Below are 14733 nucleotides of genomic sequence, written 5' to 3' on the forward strand. Positions count from 1 at the left end.
AAAAAGAGGAAGGGAGGAGCCATAAGGAGAGTAGCACCCCCCGAACGGAGAGGAAAGATGGCAGGGGGGAAGGAACGAGAATAGGGCCAGCATGAAGGGGGAGGAAGAAGGCCCCAGAGAAGAACAGTCTAACGAGGAAGAGAACCAGGACAACAATGAGGGGAGCCCTGGAGGGAGAAATGAGGGGAAGGAGGCGCCGGTCACCTCGTAGAGCTCGGCCCCCAGCCATGCCCGGGCCTCTGCCCCTCACGGTACCTTCAGCTTGTGAAGCTCCACCGTCTCCGCCGCCATCTTGTCACCCCCTCCACCCCCGTTTGCCTCCCCTCCCCCTGCCTCCGCCTTCCGGAGATCCCGCCGAGACTCAGAGGATCACCACCACCCAATAGTCGTTGCTTATACTCCCACTCTACACCATCAGCTTTATTCATTCGTTGGCCATCAATATGGCTCCGCCCCCACGCGAGAGCTCGCCTGCGAAGGGCATTGGAGAAGGGTTGAGTCCCTCCCGCCAGAGTGACGGGGCCGCTGGCTAACCGAAACACTGAACACCAAAATGAGTGGCCAATGAGCTACGGCAGCGCCCGGTGCGGAAGACCAATGAGGACAGATCGAGGGCGGGGCTGCTTCCAGGAGACAACAGGTGGACGAGGTAAAGTAGTTTAACTTGCGCCAGACTGGAGTGGCCCTTGGAGCCGCCAGGTGAGGGGAGTTGGGAGTGAGGGGACAGGACTGAGAGGGGATGGAGGAAGGCAGTGCGGGTGAACTTTGAGGAGCAGGGATGGGGCCCCGGGCTACCGCCAAAGGGTTTCTTGGACTCGGGGCTTGGCTGGGTTGGGGCGTGGGCTGCCGGCTCGCCTTGAAGAAGGAGGTCTGAACGCCCCTTCCGTAGAGAGCCCCTCGAGTGGGGAGCCGGTGCCCGGAGCGCCGGCTCTCCCCGTCTCTCCCCTCCCCCGTCGGCGGAAGGCCCAGAATATGTTCCCGCAGCTTCCTACATTCTTCGGAAAGAATGGGGCCAATGGCAGCTCCCCACGCCGAGGTTGTCGTCCATGGCAGCCCTGGACCAGAGAATGGGAGGGGCGTTGTTCCTGATACTCCTGCCCTCTCGGCACTTCCCCTTGTACGAGCCTTGTCCGGCTCCCTTGTCCAACCCCTGAGGAGGATAGGGGTGGACTGCCCGAACTTCTCTAGAAAGAAAGTAGACCATTTCCCCCTTTCCCCTCTTCATACCGTCCTTTCCCCTGCCGGCTCCCCTTAGCCCAAGGCTAAAGGAAAGTTACTGATTCCCTTCATCCCAGCAAACCTGTTTTTGTCTTTCAGGCTTCAGTATACTAGAGAGGCGCCTTCCCCTCCTCCTCCTCCCCCCAAGTTCAAGGTTCGTTGCAGTCACCAAACCGGTAACTGAGGGAGGCAGACCAAAGGAAAGAGAAGCTACGGGGAGTTGAGCTCCTGACTCACCGTTGTGACAGGATGAATGTGGGGGTGGCCCACAGCGAGGTGAACCCCAACACAAGGGTGATGAATAGCCGAGGCATCTGGCTAGCCTACATCATCTTGGTAGGGCTTCTGCATGTCGTCCTACTCAGCATCCCCTTCTTCAGCATCCCAGTCGTCTGGACCTTGACCAACGTCATCCATAACCTGGTGAGCTTCCAGCCCTAAACCCATTTTCTCTCACCAAGACTTTAATTCTTTGGGGATTTGCCCACCTGCCACAGATCCATAGTTGAAAAGGATGTGTTCTACCTTCTTGCCCCCTCCCAGGCTATGTATGTCTTCCTACACACTGTGAAGGGGACACCCTTTGAGACTCCTGACCAAGGCAAGGCCCGACACCTTACACACTGGGAGCAGATGGACTATGGGCTCCAGTTCACTTCCTCCAGAAAGTTCCTCAGTATTTCTCCCATTGTGCTGTGAGTTCCCAGAGGGTGAGGGAGAGTAGGGGTTGCAAGGGCCCCAAAGGGGACTTCAGTTAAATGGCAGGCACCACCCACAAGGGGTGGAATCTCTATAAACTCATTGAAAGACTACCCCGTGATCTAACCATGCTAGGAGGGTAGAGGGTGTTAAATTCACCAGTTATGAAATCCAAAAGTATTTAAACCACAAATAGGATTGCTGCCTCCCTGTGGTGGCAATGGGGATAGAAGCAACTGGGAAAACTCCAAAGAAAACCTAACGTAAATTCCGTGGTGCAAGACTTTCTCTTTAAGTGTACAACAAATGAGGGTGTAACTGATTTAAAAGGAAGAAGGTAACAGAGACAAAGGGACATTTTCAGTGTTGTAGCCTGACCCTTCTTTCATTTTCTGTTGATCGATACATTTGGTTGAATCTATAAACCATCTTTCCCCATTCAAGAGAGATGCTGTTCCATGTGTTGACAATTAAGGATTGTTAGCTATGATAGAGCTGGTCATTTAAGGAAATAATAGAAAGTCACTGACTTGGAGGAGGCAGTAGGAAGAAGAAGAAGAAGTAAGGGCATAGGTGAGACAGCTGAGACCAGTCTCTCTTTTTCATCATGTTCTTCTTTCTCTCCCCAGCTACCTCCTGGCCAGCTTCTACACCAAATATGATGCTGCTCACTTTATCGTCAATACAGCTTCACTACTCAGTGTACTACTGCCTAAGTTACCACAGTTCCATGGTGTCCGTCTCTTTGGCATCAATAAATACTAAGATCTGGCAATGATCACTTAGGTACAGGCTAGGGAAGGACAAAGAACAAAGGGCTAGCCTATCCTCCTTCCATTTAGCTACTGAAGACCTGAAATCAACTGATCTTTTTTGCCAACTCCAGGGAGATGAATTTGGGGTTAGGAGTAGGATGACTCTCCTGTAGAAGTAAGGACAGGTTCCTTAGAATCAAAATGGATAAGAAAGATGGATAGGGGCTGGGCCCACTCTCCTGTCTGGTGCTATAGTTTTTCTTTTCCAATGATTTACATCATTGCTATATATTCCTTTGTAACAGAAGCTATTTTTCAGATGTAAATCTAAGGTAGTCAGCAGAACTTTGTGGGAAGCAAGGGAGGGAGAAGACTACATTCTTCCTTATCTTAAATTTAAAATAAACCTCTGATTGTGTTATCATATCCCATGCCTCCCTGAAATTGTTTCTTGTCCCCACTAAACCTGTTATCAGAGATTAGTAATCACATAGAGAATAGGGTCAAGGCAAGTGGGCACACAAAACAGATAGGCGTAGCTTGCCAGTTATATTTATAGAAAGGTAAATCCCCTGGCTTTAAATAGATATATATATATACAAATATAAACAAACTTAAAAAACCCTTTGATTACACAGGGATAGCTGGGGACAACTCCACCACCACCACCAAACTTGCTTTTTCTGCCTCCTACCCACCAAGGGCATGGGGACTTGAGTCTACTTTTAAAAAAAAATTGTCAAATCGGCCATCCTTGCAGAAACAACCCTGAGGTTAGGTAGGTAGGAACCACAGCATAGAAAGAGGCAGCATTCCCATTCCCTGAATGGTCCTGGGCTTTTACCCACCCCTGAATGTAAGGGCCACTTGCCTCTTCTGCTTTGTCTCCTAACACGGATGATAGAAGAGGGGGCCCAGAAACGAAGGCCCTAGTTAACAACAGAATAAGTATCACCCTGGCCGGCCTTCAAAAGGAGGGACAATATAAAAGTCCCCCAAACCCTAGAGAGAGCTGCATCCCCCGAAAAAATACTCATCAATCCCAATCCTAGCCATAGTCTAGGCACAGGGCCCTTCCTGCCAACCACCCCACTATTTCTTTGGTATTGTCATCAAACAAGGTTCAGTTCTTAGTTCCCAGAGTGGGGATTCAGTGGCTTCCCACAAGTCACTGAGTGAACAGTTAATGCTTGAAACTTTTTAAATATTGAAAATTTTTAAAAAACAAAACAAATTCCATCCTATGCTGTACACAGCCCTTATGACTCCCTGACACCGAGCTGGAGAGGATGGAGAAAAGGAAGAGACAGGGCATCAGCGCTGGAAGGGCCTCCTCACTTTTTTCCGCCGCTTCGGTTTGGCTTCTGAACCTTTGGGTGCTGTGGAACTGTCTGGTCTGGAGGGTGGGGTGGCCCCAGGGCCAGGCTTCGAAGCTGCAAAGAAATTTCCATTGGGCATCTGGCCTGGGGGAATCTGAAAGATCCGGCTGAAGAAATCCTGAAGGTCAGCAACTGAAGCAGGTGGGGCATCTGCAGTGGCTCTACGGGGAAAAAAAATATTGTGATGAGGAGACGAACAATCCTAAAGATACATGGATGTTTTATTTATTAAGAAAAAGTATTGTCAGTGGCCAGGATACACTGGGATACTAAACTACTGTGCATAGTCAATTCTCTAAAACAACAGGCAGGAAAAAACACCACCTACCTCTGCCGCCCACCAGGACCGGGAACCCTGGACCCAAATGAGATGTGATAGGGCACTCTGTGGGTATCTGGGGAAATCCCCACACGCTGGCACCCAGCCCATTCTGTAAACAAGAGGAGGAGTCAGATCAAACAACAGGACTCAAAACAACCCAAGTCAATATCCTAACTCCATCCTATTGTAAGCATACGTCCAAGATCTTCCCAAGATGGTTCAGTCATTTTCACGTGTCCAACTCTTCCTGACCCCATTTGGAGTTTTCTTGGCAGAGATACTGGAGTGGTTTACCATTTCCTTCTCTAGCTCATTTTACAGATGGAGAAACTGAGGCAAACAGGGTTAAAGGACCTGCCCAGGGTCACACAGCTAGTGTCTGAGGCTGGATTTGAACTTGAAAAGATGAGTCTTCCTAAATCCAGGCCTGACACTCTAGCTATTGCACCCCCTTGCTGCCCTCCCAAGACTATAGCTTCCATGTTATCTAGCAGTGCAGACAACTAAACATTCTGGCCCTTTTGTTACCCACATTCTAACCTACTCTGAGGTAGGGTTGGCGTATACCTGTGATGTCATATATTTTTCCATCCATCATGGCAAAATAAGTGATCTTGAGGCCCAACATGCTTGACTCTGCCCAGAAGTCACCTTCCTCAGCAGGATGCATCTTGTTGCACTCAGCACAGTATCGAGCACACTGAGACTCTCGATCCATTTCAAACCTCCTGTCCCCAAACATGAAAACCCCACATTAGTCCTAAGTACAACCAAGGCATTATCTTGACTTTTAACAAACTACTTGTGCTAATGGGCACCACTTATTACAGGTGTCCAGAAGACCCTGTCCTTTCTACTTCATAATTAAATTATTATTCTCCCTTTGCTCAACTATGTGTTGAACCACATCCCAATCCCAACGCCTTTTTATTCTTTGGTTCATAACCACCAACTCTAAACCCTTATAAAAAGCCAAAAGAAGCTTTAAAGGGAAATGAAAAGAAGCCTCAACTGTCCTATCTGTAAGCTACAATGCCCTTCTATATCTAACATTCCCCTCCCTCCCCACCATGTTTTTCACCTGTGCTTCCCTTGACACCGGCTACACATCATAGTATTCATGGCCTCCTTGAGTTCATCCTGCAGCTTGGACAGAAATTCATTCACTGACCTGCTCAGCTCACTCTCTGCCATCCGTTTCCTGCGGTAAAAGATGATGTTAGCCACAGAGCACTAGGGAAAAAATAAGTAAATCCTTAGGTGAGTCATTTAACATCTTTTGACTCCATTTTCCTCATCTCTAAAATAATGGGATTACATTAGATGGCCTCTGAGATCCCCTTCCTGCTCTAGATCTACCACAGCTCTCTAGCCAGCAACAGAAGCTAAGCAACCCTACTCCCCCCCCCAGGCACCTTGTCTGCCTCTGACACATTCCACCCTCACACAGCATTTTTTTTTTCTATTTCTCACATCTCATATTCCTTCCGTCTCTCGGGGTTACTGACAATATCCCAGGCAGCCCGCAACACCTTGAAGGCCTCCTCAGCCCTGGGGTGATGGTTCTTGTCAGGATGAACCTATAAAAACAGAGAGTGAAATGTCAAATTCCTATCTCAAAGCCAAAATGAACCCATACCAAAAGATGGGGAAAAAAAAACCGAACCACATTTACTAAAACATTTCCCAAACATGTTACAACTCTAGTTCATCCACCTAATCATCTCTCATAACTGAAAATGAGTGGCGAGTTCTCATGTCTAGGTAAAACACTTCCTAAATTGTCTTTGACTAGTTTTTCATTCTGTCCCATTGGAAAACGAAAACCACTAAGAATCTTCCTCCATTTGATACCTCTTTAAAACATCCCTATTTTCCTATTCCTCCATCTCTTCTTCTTTAAGCTCAATCCTTTTTGTACCTCTCTCCCCTTTTCTCACCATTTCCCCACCATTACAGTTATTCTCCTTTCCAAATTATTTTCACATCCCACTGAAAATGCAAACTAGACTAGACCCAAAAGAAGTGTTGCAGTGTCCTATACTTGACCACTCGGGTTATTGGAAATGTGGCTGAATGATTCCTTAAGTACTAGTAAAATAAGACAAGAGACCAAACCACAGATTGGGGGGATAATGAAGAGTTGCCTAGAATTAATTATACCCCTCACCCTCGTCCCAGGAGAAAATGGGTAATAAGGGGCAGGAAACAAAGGAGTTACCATCACTGCCAGGTGCCTATATGCCTTCTTCAGTTCCATATCTGATGCCGTGGCTTCTACCCCTAGCACCTGAAACGGGTTTAGTTCATCTTCTGGGATCCCAGCCATAGCCAAGAGTCGAGACACCTCCTCTCCAGGTTGGTAGTATCGCCCACTAGATGCTGACCCATCCCCTTGCCTGTTGGTCCTCTGCTTGACCCAGGGCACCTCCAGCCAACCCCTTTGCACCAGCCCCACCAACTGTTGCCATGTCCTGCTCTCTTTGAGATGAGTCCAACATCGATGCACAGCAGGTGACTCCAGCCTGGAGAAGAGCCAGGTGGCCTGAGCCCGCCAGCCCAATCGGTCTCCCATGTATACCAATACTCGCCAGGTCAGCTGAAGACAACCCAACAGCAAGGCCAGAACCAAGAGTAGCACAGCACACAGGAGTCGTAGCAGGTGGGAAAAAAGCCCTGCCCCAGAGCAAAGTCCCCAGCATAGCCACAGAAACCCCATCTGAGCCCAGTTGCCCAACTGCCCAACCCAGCTTCCCACCCATACTCGAAACAGTTCCAGATCGCTGCCTTTCAGCTGTCCACAAGAATAGATAAGGTGCCCACCAGTTTCCACATACTCCCCCACTAACACCAACAACTCAATCAGCCACCAGAACCCCTTCTGTCCAAGTCGATACAGTTCCTCTGACCCCCATACCACCAAATACCGACGACGGTCTGCCTGGCTCCGTTTCCGGCCAGGTCGATGTCGACCAAAGGGCCGGGGGTCCCTTCGACCACCTTCCCTAGGCTCCTCTTTGGTTGACAGGCGATGCCGCTGCCTCCTGGGTGGAGGCTTCTTTCCACTGGGAGCCCTGGAGGGCCCTTCTTCATCATCTTCATCTTCTCCCAGGGCTGGGGAGGTACAGCAGGTGCAAAAGTTACTAAATGAGCCATCTCCTCCCTCAGAAAAAGGCCCCTCAGGAACACTGGGAGCTCCTTGACAATTACAGACTGATGGCACAGTTGGGATGGAAGAGTGTCTGTCCTCCAGGTCCCCAGCCTCATTGTCCCGTGAAAGCTCCTTGTCCACCGCTGTTTCTTCATCTGAAGATACTTCAGTCTGATCAAGATCTTCTCCCTCCCCAGGGGGTCCTGGGTCCCTTGGAGCACCTTGGCTTGGATCTGATTGGTGGGTGGGGGTCTGGGGTGGTGTATTTGTGGAACAAGGATGTCTTGTAAGGCAATAGGTACCATTGGGTGCAGCCTCCACCGAATCTCCAAATCCTGAGAATGAAAGTGTGTCGGGGCCCACAGTGGGCCCTGAAGTCCAGACTGAAGAGCCACTGTGGGGTGCCCTGTACAACTTCCTTTCCCCGGGGTGCTGCTGGGCCATGACCCCGGGGCTTCCTGAAGGAATTTAGGTCACAGCCATCATGATGACTTCAAGTGCCTGCAACAAAAAAGAGGCGTCAAATTGGGAAGCTTCTCCCTACTCCACTTGTCAGGGAGCAGGAACCGCGACTATCCCCTCCGTCCCACATCTTGGGGCGGTCCGGCGAACCAGACAAGCAGAGCCCCAAACACGCCGGGAAGGAGAGGCGCCCGCGGAGGGGAAGAGTGAGGGCGGGGGAACAGGGGAGGGGAGGGGCGGGGCCGGGGGGGAGGGCGCCCCCGAAGCCGAGACTGGGCCTGGCGCGGGGGCGAAAGGGGCTGAGAAGGCGAAGAGACACAAACCAGGCAGCGGCAGCAACGCTCTTCTTCCTGCGAGGTCCGGAGCCCGGGGGAGCTACGAGAGCCGCTCCCCCGGCTCTGCCTCCCGCTCACGCTTCGCTTCCGCCTTCCGTCCCCACGGCTGCTGACCTCCGCAGGCTTTCACTTCCGGGGTCGGCGGGGAAGGGAGGAGCAACAGCGGTTGACCCGGGGCACGCGTGTGTCCGAGCCAGCGGAAGGCGGTCCGCGCTGGCAAGAAGCCCCACCCCTTAAAGGTCCCGCGTCCGCCGGGGCTGCAATATGCCACTTAGAGCGCTGTAGGGCCCTGGAAAGGGGTGGGGAGGGGGCGGGTGCTACAGGCAACCCCGTGGAACGCCGAGCCGCGATCTCCGAATCTGCAAAGAGACTGGGAGGCACGGCAAGAGCCCCGCCCCCCGTGCCTCAGTTTCCCCTCGGGACCAGATGAAGGGGATTCCCAGCCCCGCTCACTTTCTCCCGTTCCCCGCCCCGAGGCCGCTGCCAAGGAGGACAGAGGCTTCTTTGTGTCCCAAGGAGATTGGGCGGAGTGGAGACCACCCCCTGGCCCACCCCCCGCCGCCCTCCTGTTCCTAATTCTGCTCCTCCCTCCCTCTTAGCTCTCGAGCCTCTCCAGCGCCCGAATCAGGCGGGGCCAGTGTGACGCGGCTAGGGGGAAGCCGAGCTGTGCCGCCCAGCGTGGCTCGGGCTCCGGCTGTCCTTCCCGCCCCCCTCCTGGCTCGGCTTCCTGGCCCCGCCACTGAGGAGGAGGCAAGGGTCGGAAGGCAGAGCGCCGGGGGAGGGCACGTTCCCAATCCGGAGGGCAGCACTCGAGCCTGGAGCCCGGGAACTGCAGCTTTGCATCTGGTTTGCATAACGTGCAAGTCTGGTCTGGAGGCTGAAATCCCTCTCGAGCCCCACAGAAAAGAAGATCTCCCGCCCTTCTCCCCCTTTTAAGATTTCTCTCCCTAGTCTGAATCTTTCTCCCAAGGACTTCCAGGTACCCCAGTTTCCGCCTCTCTCCCCGTCGGCGCCCCGAACCCCTTGACTACTGCCCGGGGTCCAGGATGCAGACCCCTTTTCTCCAGGAGACAATACTCCAATTCTCTGGGAAGTGGAAGAAACCAAACGGGAGCTGGGGGGCGCTGGGACCCCAGTGGAGATTTCGGGGGGGGGTCTGGAAGCAGAGGAGTAGCCTTCTAAGTATTTGGAGCCCCTTGCACAAGAGCGTCGTGGTACCTACCCATGTAAACACCTCCTAGACAAGGTTTCGAATCTTAGGACTCCAGCTAGAGGAGTGAGGTCCTTGTTTCTCGCCACCCCCCGCCCCAGGTGGGGTTGGCTAGGCCCGCCCCGTAATGTCACACCCCCTTACACTCACTCCATCCCCCACTCCCAGCTCCCAGTTTCCTTCCTCCCTCTCTCCCGCCCCCCCTCACAGCTGGTTGCATTGCCTGGGCTTGGGTTACGCTGTTCGCAAGAGTTTTGAGAGCTACCAAAGGAACGACTTCCTCCACCACCCACAACCCATGGCCGTCCAACTCCGGGCCGAGATGCCACTGGGAGTCTAGGAAAGTGCCCCCGGGCTCCAAGCAGGGTGGTGAGTAGTTTCTGCCCCCCTCTCCATCCTGTCCTAGGGTGGAAGACCCAGACATCAGTAGGGGGATGGGGTGGGTAGGCAAGCAGGCGCTGGAGGCTCCGATTTTTGCAGCCAGCTGAGTACTTTTATAACCAAATGCAAGGAAGAAATACACTTTTCCCAGACCCAGTGCCCCCCAAATGCAAACCCGAATTGAACTGTGTCCCCTATTCAAGGCAGTCATTGGTTCTACCAACCTGTACTATGTACTGGCAAAGCGGGGAGAGGGAATGCCATGCTGAGTTTGGTCGAAGGGGATTTGTGCTAAGACACGGGGTGCCAGTGGGCAGGGTGCCCACTCAGACAGGAACAAGGAGGTTGAGGGAGTTTAGACCAACGGCACTGTTTCCACCGACAGCTGTGTCCCAGGGATCTGACCCTAGGCAAGATTCCAAAAAACTGCAAGGTCTGAAACTCTGCTCTAGTCTGACTTTCTATACCCCTGTTTCTCTGGGTGCCTGCCTGGGTCTTCCTCTTTTTTTCTCTTTTATCACTTTTTTCTTTTGTCAACTTTTTTCTCTTTATTCAGTGGCTATAAAGATGCCTAGACCCCCCCCACCATGAATCATCTTTCTTTATTCCACCTCCATCCATTAACCTCCAACCTTTCTACACTGCAGAGTTAGAAGCTCTGAGTCCCAGCAGAGATTGGGTCTTTCTTCCAGAACCTGCTCTTGGAACCCCAAACTCTAATCAAAGCTTTTAACTCCTTCCCCACAACCAGCATTCCTGGCCTTTGTATTCCTACCTCCACCTCACCCCCCAAGAAAGACCTGGGTTCTGATTCTACCCCCATCATCCATCAGTCCCTCCCAGATTTTCCAGAACTTGGTTAGTAGGATCCAGGCCACCCCCATCAATTACAGATGAGTTTACTAGAGTTCTACAGAAGTTAAGTGATTTGATCAAGGTTACCACAGGATTTTGTTTCACTGTTGCAAAAGAATTCAAGTCCCAAACCTGGCACTCCAAATCTAATGCTGATTTATACCACACTGCCTACTCGTGATGTTTTTTGCTCTATTAGAATATTCCCAGCAGAGGTGGGCCTCCCATTCCAAAGCACTGGGTTGACAAGTGAGAATATCAAGACAACTCCTCTGATTTGCCAAGAAGGTCCCCCATATGACTTCTGATGTCCACCCAGGGGGTTCTCTGAGTAGGTCCTGCTCCTCCTTACAGGTTGCCCAACCCCCTCAAACGTTTGCAGATAAACAGAAGAGCTGGTCCAGTTCTCACTGTGGTCACCTTGGCCATGGATCATGCACCACCTCCCTTGACTGTGACCTCTGACCCCAGGCTCTTTAATCAACAACTGCCAGAGCCTCCGGAACCACAGTGCATCTTGGAGCCAAGGGACAACCCGGAGCTGGTTCCTGCACTGGCCTGTGCCCTCTGCTGTTTCTTTGGCGTCATCTACTGCTGCTTCGGTGAGGAAGACAGGGGCAAGGCCAAGGCCTGGTTGGGCAGCTGCCTCTTGGCATTACTATCTTTCTCTTTAAGAACCATGCTAATACACTATACTAATATACTAATCGTAACTTACAGTATCTTCTTTTATCCCTAGTAATGTGCCACACCTACTTTTCTGTTTCCCAGACAGCTTTCTTCTGCCTATCCCAGTATTTCTTGTCCTTCTGACTATCATCTACTTTTTCTATCCACCGTACCTTGTCTTTCCTTATCAATGTTCCCCACTAAACTGAATTCCCTTACTATCTTCTAGGAGAGGGTGCCCTCTTTCCAGACCATTCTACTCCCTCCCCAACTCTTCTCCTTTTGTACCCACTCTCCTCAACAAGGCTCCCATATCGTTATTTGCCCCTTCTACCCAATATTCCTCTCTCCAGTGCCTAAGCCAGCACTCTAAGCCCTTTCTTCTGCTTATTTCTCCCCATGCCTCCAAATTTTCCATGTCTCCTCTTTGCAGCATCCATCCCTGGAATGCCTCCTATTCCTTCCTGCGGTCATCCCTCTCTCGGCCTCTTAGTGCTGAGTATTCCCCTGATACCTGGTACCCACCTCTCCACCCCCATCACAGGCTACCGATGCTTCAAGGCGGTGATGTTCCTGTCTGGGCTGCTTTCAGGAGCCCTGGTCATCTTCTTGCTATGCCATAGGGAACGGGTATTGGAGACACAACTGAGCATGGAGGTGAGCGCAGGCATCGCGCTGGGCATTGGCCTCCTCTGTGGACTGGTCACAATGCTGGTCCGAAGCGTGGGGCTCTTCCTGACTGGCCTCCTGCTTGGCCTGACCCTAGGGGCAGGTGCCCTACTAGGCACTGAACCCATCTACCAGCCACCCTCAGCCTGGGTGCCAACGGGGGGCCTGGTGGGACTGGCACTTCTAGGTGCCCTGCTTACCCTACGCTGGCCTCGACCTTTCACTATGTTAGGCACAGCCCTTCTGGGGGCAGCCGTACTGGTGGGCTGTGCAGACTACTTCCTGGAGGGGCTGGCACTGGGCGGGCGTCTGGGTCAGCGACTTCAGGCATTGCCTGCCCTGCCTCCACTCTGCTGGTACAGCTGGGCCCTGCTGGGTGCCTGGCCTGCCCTGGGGGCACTTGGGGCTCTTGCTCAGTGGAGACTCACAGCCGAGGGACCCAGAGGCCATGATGATGGTAAGTTAAAATCTTGATATGGATACGCCATATTTCTCCCCATTCTCATCCCCTACATCATTTCTAATCTCAAATGCCTGGGTTGGAGGGTGGGGGGAGAGGAGGAAAGAGATCCATATACTTGGGAAGGGTGCATGGGACTACCTGACCTGGTGGAGGCAGCTGGAAAGAATCATCAGGGAACAAAATGGAGGGCATTACTGATGCTTGGCAGTGAGAGTAGGAATTTGCCAGGATAGAGGTCCTGAGGCTTAGGACTTCAGGAGAGAGATAGAGGGAGGGGTGTCACTATTAGGGGATTATCCTATGTGAAAAGACTTTGTAAAGGAAGATTACAGAGAAGAGAGAACATAATCTCCAGGTTGGGGAGTTTTATCCTGGGGTTAACTGAAGCATAAAGGTTAAATGGGTATGGAAGTGAAGTGGGAATCTCCCTGCAGTGCTGGGGCTTGGGTTTGGAGTGGACTTTGAGGAGGTCCTGACTTAGTCCCCACTTCCTCCAAAGGAATTTTGAGCCATCGACTGAAGGGCCTCCAGCTTCTCAGGATCCGCCAGCAGGAGGCCAAGTGGCAGCAGAATTCTGGGGCAGTGGCCAGCGAAGGCAGCTACCATCGCCAGGTCCCACACAGAGCTCGGAGTCCAGCTGACAGCCTGGCACCAGTAAGTGGGCAGGGAGGGTGGGAGGAGAAATATGGAAAGCCAGGGCCTCTGACCTTGGCCCTTCTCTCCTCTCCCCTCCTCTTCTTCCTGGTCTTACCTACCCTACAGAGTTATCTCCAGAGCCTCCGGGATCGACAGCTGGGGCCAAGCACTATGGGTACCCCCCATCATGCCATCCTGGACCTAGACTCTGACTGTGGTTCCACCGCGCCCCTCACCACACCCCCTCGCTCCAACCAAACCTGAGCCTCTGTCCATAAACACACACACACACACACACACACACACACACACACACACACACCCGCCTTAGAGAGAAGGGTCAGAGCACCAGGTGGGGCAGAAGAGGTAGAATTTTCCACTGATAACTATACACAGAAATGCATATTCCCTCTTCTCCTCCTCAGCTATTAGACTGGCCATGGAGGGAGAGGGCATGAAATGTGGTCCAGCCCAGCCCTGAAGGAGAATGTGCCAGGGTGGAGCTGGGGACAGCTGGAGGGAGATTGAAGGAGGAAGGGGGTGGAAGAACTGAATTTTCACCTCTGCTCAAACTATAGAGATAGCCTTATATTCTTAGAATTCTCTGTCACCCCTAAAACTCAGCACTACTGCCCAACCTACCATGACCCCAAGCCTGGAAGGACACTTCTCCCTTCTACAACATGACCTCCTTTTGTACCACCCAAATCCTGTGCCACAAAGTAGGAAAATGAGGTTTTTGAAGATGCTACAAAAAAGCAGGGAATTTCTAAAGACAGATGTAACTCCTTTCTGGGAAGAAGGGGAAAGATCTCTTTTGAGTCCCCCTGACTCCTCAAGTCTCAGGTTAATGAAGGGGAGTGGGTTAGGACACTCAGTATTCTTTTCTCCCACACACCTCCAGTGCCTGAGCCCCATTCCTACCTCATGTGGGGGCTCTGTCCTCCCTGGTGCTTTCCACTTTCCCTCCTCTCAGGCTTGTGGCATATGCTAGGGCAGAGCCCACTCAGACCCTGCCCCTTATTGGCTTCTTGTGGAGAAAAGAAGAGGGCAGCTCTGGGGAGAGCTGCAAGGGGTATAAGGGTGGCAAAATGGGAGATGGACAGATGCCAGCACCTTCTCTGCCTCTCAGCCCCGTAGGACACTAGCATTCTAACTGCACCTTCACTCCAGCCACTAACCCTGGTCTAATGTCCCTAGCCCTATACCAGTGTCCATAAACTCCCCCCATTGGAGGAAAGAGATAAAATGGATACCAAGGCAGAGGGAGAGGAGATATCGATGATATATAAATAAAATGGCATTGAAGATTAAACCAGGTGCTCCAGACTTTCCCTATTTCCTCTTTTTCCCTTTGATGAAATCATTTCCAATCCAATTCAACAAAGGCTTACTAAATGTCAGTCATGGGCAAGGCACTACCCTAAAGAAAAAACAGTTGCTACCTAGAGATCTGAGATTTTCCTGTGTAGGGAATTCTTCCCACTAATGCAGATAAGTAGCACACCTATTGAGAGTCAGAGTTACCT

The 14733-nt window shown here is 51.8% G+C and overlaps 4 protein-coding genes across 9 annotated transcripts in view; 2 read left to right on the forward strand and 2 right to left on the reverse strand.

Moving 5' to 3' along the window:
* The window catches only part of SARNP (SAP domain containing ribonucleoprotein), a 39310-nt gene extending 38957 nt beyond the window's left edge, over positions 1-353 (reverse strand). The window contains exon 1 of the mRNA XM_020989967.2: positions 256-353. Coding sequence (XP_020845626.1) covers positions 256-291 — 36 coding nt within the window. The 5' untranslated portion in view covers positions 292-353. The remainder of the gene's footprint in view (positions 1-255) is intronic.
* Positions 354-547: 194 nt separating this feature from the next.
* Positions 548-3098, forward strand: ORMDL2 (ORMDL sphingolipid biosynthesis regulator 2). The gene is given in 5 exon segments (XM_078145719.1): positions 548-654; positions 1367-1399; positions 1402-1641; positions 1762-1913; positions 2547-3098. Coding segments are annotated over 5 exon segments (651 nt in total). The 5' UTR covers positions 548-564; the 3' UTR covers positions 2683-3098.
* A 104-nt stretch (positions 3099-3202) lies between these two features.
* Positions 3203-9611, reverse strand: DNAJC14 (DnaJ heat shock protein family (Hsp40) member C14). Its single transcript, XM_020989958.2, has 8 exons — positions 9544-9611; positions 8310-8691; positions 6595-8025; positions 5847-5953; positions 5455-5574; positions 4941-5101; positions 4380-4482; positions 3203-4212 (listed from the first exon to the last, which is right to left on the reverse strand). Exons 3-8 carry the CDS (start codon positions 7966-7968, stop codon positions 3987-3989), a joined length of 2091 nt encoding a protein of 696 aa, XP_020845617.1. The 5' UTR covers positions 7969-8025; positions 8310-8691; positions 9544-9611; the 3' UTR covers positions 3203-3986.
* LOC110210902 (transmembrane protein 198-like) lies at positions 8925-14519 on the forward strand. 6 transcript variants are annotated; one of them, XM_078145690.1, is made up of 6 exons: positions 8935-9300; positions 9700-9900; positions 11122-11369; positions 11981-12562; positions 13068-13222; positions 13331-14519. In XM_078145690.1, the coding sequence occupies exons 3-6, from the start codon at positions 11195-11197 to the stop codon at positions 13466-13468; spliced, it is 1050 nt and encodes a 349-aa protein (XP_078001816.1). In that variant the 5' UTR covers positions 8935-9300; positions 9700-9900; positions 11122-11194; the 3' UTR covers positions 13469-14519. The 6 variants fall into 6 exon arrangements, with proteins under 6 accessions (XP_020845624.1, XP_020845623.1, XP_078001816.1 ...); XM_078145694.1 differs by having other exon boundaries at positions 9742-9900; XM_020989965.2 differs by having other exon boundaries at positions 8925-9900; positions 13068-13226.
* The last annotated feature ends 214 nt before the right edge of the window (positions 14520-14733 follow it).

Source organism: Phascolarctos cinereus, unplaced genomic scaffold (assembly GCF_003287225.1).
Source record: "Phascolarctos cinereus isolate Bilbo 61053 unplaced genomic scaffold, phaCin_HiC Scaffold_1;HRSCAF=81, whole genome shotgun sequence".
Taxonomy (NCBI): Eukaryota; Metazoa; Chordata; class Mammalia; order Diprotodontia; family Phascolarctidae; genus Phascolarctos; species Phascolarctos cinereus.